The sequence below is a fragment of the Xiphophorus maculatus genome, chromosome 1, assembly GCF_002775205.1.
Source record: "Xiphophorus maculatus strain JP 163 A chromosome 1, X_maculatus-5.0-male, whole genome shotgun sequence".
Taxonomy (NCBI): domain Eukaryota; kingdom Metazoa; phylum Chordata; class Actinopteri; order Cyprinodontiformes; family Poeciliidae; genus Xiphophorus; species Xiphophorus maculatus.
This window is the reverse complement of record NC_036443.1, coordinates 22,026,851-22,036,008: the sequence shown is the minus strand read 5'-3', so window position 1 is coordinate 22,036,008 and position 9,158 is coordinate 22,026,851. Positions and strand designations below refer to the sequence as shown.

Here is a 9,158-nt window from a genome sequence, read left to right as displayed (position 1 = left end):
GCCATTCTTCTTTGCAGAAGTTATTTAAGTCAGTCACAAAGGAGGGGTGTTGACAATTATGTACTAAGGCACAACAACATTTTTTATTTGCAGTATGACATGCTGATTTACCTTGAGTGTCCTTCTGCTGCTGTAAGAAAAATAGAAGTTTTGGTAGCGAAGATGCTGGATATTACCAAAAATATTTGTCCACCTATCTTTAAATATATGAATTTGACTGGCATGCCATTCTTAAGCCATATGATCTAATATGATGCTGGCTCACTCTTTAGACCTATGTACGTGTAAAAAAAAATGGTCTAAAAAAAGAAATATTTCTTGCTGGTTATCTCACAAGGTGAAATGGTCATTTTATAGAATTTTGACCATTTTTCCTGAAGCGCTATTGTGGGGTCAGACACTTGTGATTAAAAGGCATGGCCTGCAGTTTTAATTCATTTCAGAGATGTTCACTGAATTGATGTTATGGCTTTAAGTAGGCCATTAAAGTTCTTTCCCTTTGAGCTCACGTAGATCTTTAAGAAGCTAGATTTAAGTGCTGGTGTGCAGATCTGTTGAAAAAGGAAATATTTTACATCAAAAATACATAAACTGTTTCACATTAGGGTTTTTACAAAGCAAGTTAGAACTTATTACAAGTAACTTATGCTTAATCAGGGTTGGTTGTATAATGTAGTATTTAATTTCTAAATTCCAAGCTTTCAAATCATTTTTTAAAATGTGATTTTCTCTTTTAGTAATAATGTCACATTGCTATTTTTATTACGAATAAAATGGACATTTCATTGCATAATTTTTTTTTAACATCTATAAACCTAGGTAGAACATGCATATTAGAGATTATTTAATTCGAAAAACTAAGTTAGGAAACAATCAATTTCAAACTTTCCACTCGCAATAATGAGATGGATGCAGCGTCAACACTGCTTCCGCCTCTGGCGAAATCTCGCGAGATTCCAAATAGTAGGGCAAAGAAAATGGAATCCCATGCTAGCATGGTAGCTGAACGAATCTAACAACTACTGGAAAACAGTATCATATACTTCAAGGTATGGTATTCTTGTCTGCTACTGGTGTTCGCAGACAGCATTGTTAAATACAGTTAGCTTTAAAATGTAGTCCTTTGTTACCAGTTCACCGTCACGGCTAGCTAAGTTAGCTACAGACAACAATGTCGGACGCTTTTAACTAGTAGCCATTATCCCCTGTGGCCTAACGGAATAACTCGATTGTGTTGTCGAGAGAGCAGATAAATCGTTTTGATTTCGTGGTTTCACGCTGGTTGAGATCTATTATTTAAATTTAGAAGACTAGCTTCATTACTACTTATCTAACTAGTGTTCTCGACGGTCAAAATGCATTTCAATGTTGTTAAGGAGTATGAGCAAATACTAGCACCACACTGTTTCTGCTCTGGTAAATAACATGATAAAATCTAGTCCAGACACAAGGGTCAAACGTTTAATTAACAATAACATCGAGGTTATGACATATATTCAAAGTACAGACTACAAAATGAATCATTATGTGTAGCTTTTATGCCGAATCCACATTTGGTGTTAAACCTGAAAGGCCAGCCTCGCACAGATTATTGCAACATGCAGATTCTTTGCCGACTTACAACTGAAAGTTTACCAGATAAAATTTAACATCTTTACTTACTTTTGCTAATATTTTTGCAGGGGTAAATTAAGAACACCACTTCCCTGTAAAATAGAGCTCAGATGATTCATCTGATGTAAACGGTTTTTAAAAAAATTTTCCCTGAAAAAGGAAAGCTATCTTAAAAACATTATGCTTGTGTAAGTAGATTTTATTTAGAATTCTTTTTTTTTACTTTATAATAATCCATTTTCATAAGTATTACTTTCAGATTCTTGTTTTCTCAATATTTTACTTAAATAAAAAAAAAAACTTTTTGTCACAGTAACTACACCAAAAGGAAACCTGGACCAGGTCAATTCTTCTCATTTTGTATGCATGTCTTGCCATTTTATTCTTCCTACTTCCACAAATTGCTTCATTCCAATTCACTTCATTATCACATCATTAATGTTGTAGTGGAATGTTTTTCATAATTTATAGCAATATTTTTGATAGAAATGCTCAAATCAGGCCTGTAATGTAGCTTGATTTATTTTGTTTTCATTTGGCCTTTTTCAACGTCTTTATATTTTTATCCTCTTAGGCATAATTAACTCAGGAAATATGAGAGTAAGATCCCAGGTCAAACCCAAATAACTTTAAATTTACATCCTCTTTGTAGATATTTATGGACTGATAGAACCCCGTTTCCTTATAGTAGATACAAAAGACAGGACTTAGGACTCTTTCCAGCCCTAAGGTGCCTTAGGGTTGTGGTTGAAGTGAATACAAATTGATGCTGCTACTGAGATGGATCTCACAATTTGTTTTAACTTAAATTGTTTGTGAACAGGACTGCTGGCTACTGATGTCAGCATGGACTCAATAGAAAAGAACAATGCAGTTAATGACGATGGTAACTCAGGTACAACAGGTACGTGGACGAGTTTCTTAAGCAAATGGCTAAAATATCACAGTGTTGGTTCTATTTTTGATCATTCATTTTCCCTGCAGATGAACAGAGCCAATCAGGCGGGGTGGACTCCGGTGCCAGGCCATCCTTGTCGCAGGTTAAAAAGTCCTGGGGCTTCAGAAGGACAACCATTGCTAAACGGGAGTTTATGGAGGAGGTCGGAGACCTGACCAACAATCCCCCGCCGCTTCGAAGGGGCAGAAGCCGAAGAACCAACCAGGCGCCAGAGATGAACACAGAAGAAGACACCAAGCAGAAAACTACTCGATCGGCTAGGAGTGTGATAGAGGACCTGCAGTGGTCTGCCCCTTCCTCCCCTGCGTCAGAGGACAGCAAGGGGCCACCAGAGACCTCTGCTGGAGGGAGCTTTGATCCCAACTTATGGCAGGACTTTGGATCTGCTTTCCACACAGCGTTCTCCCTGCTTGGTGGCAACGAAGGCCTGTCGTTGACAGATGCCCTGGCAGTTCCTAGTTTCTTTGAGCCTGCTAATGAAATTGAGCCCACTGATCCACAGCCTGTAGAAGAAAACGAGACCCCTGATAACCCGGATGACATGGAGGTCACACAGCCTGTTGCTCCTGCCAATGTCGGAGAAAGAGAGAGCAATTATGTTGTTGTGATCTCCAGTCAGGAAGAGGACAGTGATGAAAAGACTCTGATGGAAATTAAAGAGCAGCTGGCCAGAAGCAGCAGACAGGGAGACTCAAAAGCTAGAGGTGGGAACGGTGGAAGAGGAAGAGCCAGGGGCAGAGGGAGAGGCAGGGGAAGAGGCAGAGGAAGGGGGAAAGGTAAGGGAAGAGGCCGAGGCAGGGCAGCGGTGCTTCAGTCCATTGTTGCAGTCAACAAAGACACAGACGATGAAGTGGTGCTTGTTAACGCAGATGAGCAGCAGGATTTACCCAAAGATCACATCCAGAATAACCCACAGATCCCTCCTGAGATGGAATCAACATCTGCACACTTTGGTATAACTCTGAATGCTGCGCTGCAGTCTGTCAGCACAGGCTGCGTAATCCTAGACAGCGATTTTAACCAAAGTGGCGCCGTAACTCATGGCCAGTTTGATGATGCACCAGATGAGGTGGAAGGAGAGGAAGACAAGAGCCAGGGGGAGATTATAGCAGAGATTCCCAGCAAAACAGGGAGTGAGGGCCAGGACTCCAACGCCACGTGCTTCGTCTGCAGCCAAACGCACATTAAGAGGTAACAAAGTCTCTTAGCTGAGAGATTTGCATTCCTGTTTTTTTATGCCTGTTTCACTTCCTGAAAACGTCCGTTTTTCAGGTTCATGATCTGCTGTAGCAGCTGCCAGGAGTGGTTTCATAGCGCATGTGTCGGTATCAGTGAAACGTGGGACGGGAAGATAGAGGAGAGAGACCAAGACTACATGTGTTTAACCTGCACTACAACGAGGCAGAGCATCATCCATCTAGAGTCGCATCTTGAGCCAGACCTTAGCTTTCCTGAATGTCTGACGCTGAGTCCTCCTGCTGTGGAAACGGAGCCACAAGAGGAGCAGCAGCAAGTTGTCAAGGTTTGAATTAAGTTTGGATTGTTATCCATTCAACAAAAGGTTCAGAGTGAAGTTAAATGAAAATGATAGATGTTTTTGAATTTTACTCTGGTTTATTTTAAGATTTAGCATAAGTATGACAAATTTGAATGAGTCTGCATTTAATTTGGTGATCTGTGTTTAGGAGGCTGATTTAGTAGAGGAAAAGGAAAAAGAAGAAGAGGAGAGGGAGGCTCTTGTGATAAAGCCTCAAGTTGAAGCTGAACCTGAGGGGGAAACAAAAGCTGAGGTGGAAACAGAAGTTGAAGCTGAGGTGGAAACAAAAGCTGAAGCGGAAGCTGAGGTGGAAACAAAAGCTGAAGCAGAAACTGACCCTCAGTGTGAGATGGAGGCAGATGATTCGTTCCCTCTCTGCACTGGGCCTGGCTGCGCAAAACCAGCGCTGCCGGACTCCGTTTACTGTGGCACCAACTGCATCCTTCAGCATGCTGCAATCACCATGAAGACTCTTTCCAGCCCTAAGGTGCCTAAATCCAAAGGACGACCTCAGAGAAAATCTGCTGCAAAGGTGAGTAAATACCTAGACTAGGTGAAGCGTTTTAGAGTTAAGAAAGAGTTGTTTTGTAGATCATGGGTGAGATCTTTGATGCTGATATGTTTTAAAATATTCCATGCAGGCTGAAAACTCGTGTCGAACATCTAAGAGGTTGGCAAGAAAAGCTGTGGAAGATGCTGAAGTGGAGGCGGAGGAAGATCAGGCAGAGCTGGAGGAGCCGTCCGCTTCTCCTAAAACCTGTGACCCCAATCTCACAGATGTTCAGTCCACTTCCATACCGTCATCTAACATAAACACGTGTATGTACCACTCAGTACTCGTACACATTCAGGTAGTTTATTCACCATGCACAAAGCACCTCCTCAGATACTATAGAGCTGTCCTTCCCTTTAAATGGCTACATAAAACAAACACACACTCCCTGTACATATACATTTACTCTCATGGATGACTGACAAGTAGCAGGGGTCAGCTCTGGGTAAGTATGTTCAATTTTATTGTTGCTCTTGGATTTAAATACCAAAAATGTTGTGTTGAGAGAGTCTTAATGCATCATATTAGGTAAAACCTAAAACAAAACGCCTGGGTACTTCTGAATTTCTGTGTTAATACAACTTCATTTCACTTTTAAACTCCCAAGCTCGCTATAAATCTCAACTTTGAAGGATCATTTGAACGATGAACTAAACCTCACATGTTGGAAACAACTTTTTTGGGGGGTTGGGGAAGCATTACTCATCGTATAACCAGTAAAACTATCAAGATCTTTTCCTAAAGCTTTGCAATAGGATTTTATATTTAATCTTTATATTATGCACCCATGTTTAACTTTCATTCAAGAGAAAAGTGCAGACAGGCTGCTCAGGCCTGCTGTCTGCGTTTCAATCAGAAACGTTCCTCAGTGACAGTGTTTCACTTTTACTCTTACAATATCTCAATAATCCATTTCTATGGTTGCTTCATGAGAAACATTGCTACTCTCTTGCTTCGTTTTCAGTTTAAAACGTAAACATGCTCTCACAACATAAAGGGCGGGTCAGATCCCTGACACATTTCTGCTGGCTTGTTGGAAGCCCTAGGGATGAATCTATCCACAAAATCTGCATGTTAAACATACCTCACTAATCACTTTCAGCCAGAATTTGCTGCAATTTTCCTAGTTCTTGATTGTGACAATGTTTTTTTTTTGTGATTGTACGGTTTTTGTGTATTTATGAAGCTCACACCTCATACAAAAAGCTTAGGAAAACTCTCAAAGTAAATTAAACACAAATATTTACAGTATGATTTTTTTTTGCACAATTTATCACCAGTTTTACAATACATAATACTACTAAATGAATGTTGCATCAGAGCAAATCAACAAGTCAAATGATTTTCTATTTTAGCAGTCAAAAATAAGAATACTTGATTTAAAGCATTGTTATTCTTGTCTATACTACCTTGCAGGAGAATTTTATTCTTTAAACATTTCAATATTTGTTGCAATACAACCATAAACTGACCAAAAATAGATCAGAATTGTAAAATGGAAGAAGAATGATCCAAAAAAATATGACGGGCAAATATATTTTACTCTGATATAACTAACAATTTCAGTGCAATCATTTACATTCAAAAGTCACTTAATTATTTAATATATACAGTCCAGTTTTGTTTAATTTGCTCCAAATAGAAATACTGGAGTTCAGTGGAGGCCCTTGATTTGAGGATACAGAAGAACAAGCCAGGGATGGAGTTTTTGGAGAAATATAAAGCAGGGTTAGGTTATAAAACAATTTCCTAAGCTTTGAACATCTTGCATAACTTTGGAGGTGAAACGTGGTGAAAGCATCATGCTGCGGGGAAAACATTTTCAGTAGGGTTAGGGTATTAAACTAGGATAACCACAGCCTGATGTACGGCTGAACTTGTAGGTCAAAACACATCCAGGTGTTTGAATGAATTTGTCAAAGTCCAGACTTAAATCCAGATCTCGTCCATCCAGTCAGACTGAGTTTGAGCTATTTTTCAAATGATTAAAATAAACGTTATTTCTAGGCGTTCAAAAATGATTGTGACATAGCACAATAAGAATATTCTACAAATTATTGACACGAGGACTAAAAAGACTAATTCATGCCACATTTTTTTAGATTTTATGTGTGAAAAACTTTAAAAACCAAGTTATGTGAAAAGTTTTGAGGACTATAAATGCTTTTGGAAGATATTTTACATTTTAAGGCTTCATATTAGGTCGACACATTTCCTGTCCAGTTTCCAAAAGGTTAAATAAATGTTTAGTTAATGACATTTAATTTTAGACTGCAATTTAAACTCCCTCTTTATGCTATAAAATTCACTGATGGCCATTCTCTGTTCTTCTTCAGAGTTGCTTCTTTTGATGAAGTACATTTTTAAGAAGGTATTCAACCTGATGCCACCAACAGGCAACATTTTCCTGAGATATTTTGAGGTTACATTTAAGCACAATCTGAGTGCAACTGAAGCCTTTTGTTGCATTAGATGCTTCCCTGCATACACGTAGCTTCTGCATTTTAAAACTCCCCATGTTCATGCCGTCTTAAAGTAGCTTTCTTGATACAGAAAATCTCACATTATGCTGGTTACGCTTCCAGTAACCTTAGTAGACATCTTGCTTTCTTCAAAATGGATGGAAAAAGTCTTCAGCTGACTATTGAGAGGGCAGCTGCTTTCGAGCAGGAAGAGTTTCTACACATGGTACATAAATCTGGTATACACTATTTGAATTAGAGTTTGGTGACAGTGGAGGGAAGATTTGTCTGCATCAGTGAAAGACTGTCCTCCTGCTTAGCCTCAGGGATGAGTAACAGTTCGTTTATACATTCAAGCCTCCACTGGAGCAGAGCACCATTTTTGTCTCGTTGTGGAGAGATAAAAGAATATATCTCCAAAACTAAAGTTGGATGACAATAAGCCAACTTTGCTCTCAAGTGATGATGTGAATACAGCAATGTTAGCTGTGTCAAAGTACTTTGAGTATTTTCTACTCAAATACATGACAGCATACACATTTCTTACATATACACACGGACTGCTGCAAACTACTTTTTCTGACGTTTTTTGAGATTTTTATTTTTTATTTTACCAGGGTCAGCTTTTGATATTTTTTCTTTTTGATTTTTTTTTTTTTAAATGATCACTCCTCAAACTCAAGTGGGTACTGAGGTACCTACTGTTGATGCTTGTACAGTCAGCTGATAAAATTGCCAGAATTGCACATCTATTTAATATTTGATGGGAGTGGACGGCTGTTGATGCCTTTCTGTTTCAATCCCTTTGTAAAATAAATGGATTAATTACAATAATATCAGGGTCCTGCCTTGGATCCTAATATTCTTGGCCGAGTCTTGATATATACTGATGGCAAAAAGAAAACGTTCCCCACAACACCAGTTGTCCTGCAGTGTATCATAACCAAGGGACAACCTGTTCTCTGCTCAGCACCTCGTGGAACCACTGAGCCTCTGGGTGTGCAGCTGTGAAGTGCTGGCACATTCCTGAAGAGGATCCCGACTGAACATCTGGTCCCTGGCAGGAATCGGTCAAGTCTCCAGCTGTGGTACAGCAACACAGCGCACAATTTCTCGCTGGGGTGGACATCAAGGGATGAGACAACCTGAGACAGCGTCTTCACTCCATGATCTTCCCTGAGCAAATGTGATCACAGGGGCTGAGAGCAGAAGTTTTGTCCTGATGAATCAAAGCACTCCATGTGATCTTTTTAGTTGATCACAAATATTGCTTTATGGTCCTTATTCCAACTATATGTTTCTTTTCCATCAGTATATACAGCAAAAAGCAATACAACCCTACTCATTTTACAGAATACAGCCTGTTCATCCAGACGTGGTAATTTGCTATTCTTTTGTAAGGGTAGATTCGCTTATTTAATAATGCATTAAGGAGGTTTTGGTTTCCAACACCCACAACGTAGGGCACTAACATCATGTCAACAGGTTAATCAGGCATTTATATGGAATTTATAAAAGCATACAGACTAGATTATAAATATCATCAAATGCTCAGTATCCCCAAAATATTTTTCAGCCTAAATACCCAGCCATTTTAAATATTACTATCAGTTAAACATCTCAGATTTTGAGCTTGTTACAATATCAAAAGTGAGAAGTTATCTAAATCTAAAAAGGTGAATTTCCGCTCTTAATTTTAAATCCCACACTTCAGTAGGGCTTAAATTAAAAAATTAAAAATGAATAAAATCAGAAGAGAAACTTCACTGTTTTTCTTCAATGTCAGTGCATTTGTTTTGCGAAAAGATCTGTAGAGCTTTGCATGTCGTTTATTGGAGATTCCTGAGGACCCAAGACGAACCGAGATCATTTGAAGTTTTTCATCTGTTATAAGTTGAGGTCAAAGATTTGAGGAGTTCCTAGATTTTGCTTGTTAATTGTCTCAAGCACAATTAAAGGCAACAATACTAGTAGTCACACAATACACAATATCGTAATGGTTTTTTTTCCAAAATACAGTAAAAAATTATTATA

General features: G+C 38.8%; 1 protein-coding gene across 2 annotated transcripts in view; it reads left to right on the top strand.

Moving 5' to 3' along the window:
- Nucleotides 1-962: 962 nt before the first annotated feature.
- Nucleotides 963-9,158, top strand: part of LOC106700088 — a 30,129-nt gene continuing 21,933 nt past the window's right edge. For both annotated transcript variants that reach the window (XM_023341068.1, XM_023341061.1), the window contains exons 1-6: nucleotides 963-1,049; nucleotides 2,438-2,518; nucleotides 2,599-3,763; nucleotides 3,845-4,094; nucleotides 4,258-4,641; nucleotides 4,751-4,928. In XM_023341068.1, the coding sequence (XP_023196836.1) occupies nucleotides 2,461-2,518; nucleotides 2,599-3,763; nucleotides 3,845-4,094; nucleotides 4,258-4,641; nucleotides 4,751-4,928 (2,035 nt within the window). In that variant the 5' untranslated portion in view covers nucleotides 963-1,049; nucleotides 2,438-2,460. The remainder of the gene's footprint in view (nucleotides 1,050-2,437; nucleotides 2,519-2,598; nucleotides 3,764-3,844; nucleotides 4,095-4,257; nucleotides 4,642-4,750; nucleotides 4,929-9,158) is intronic.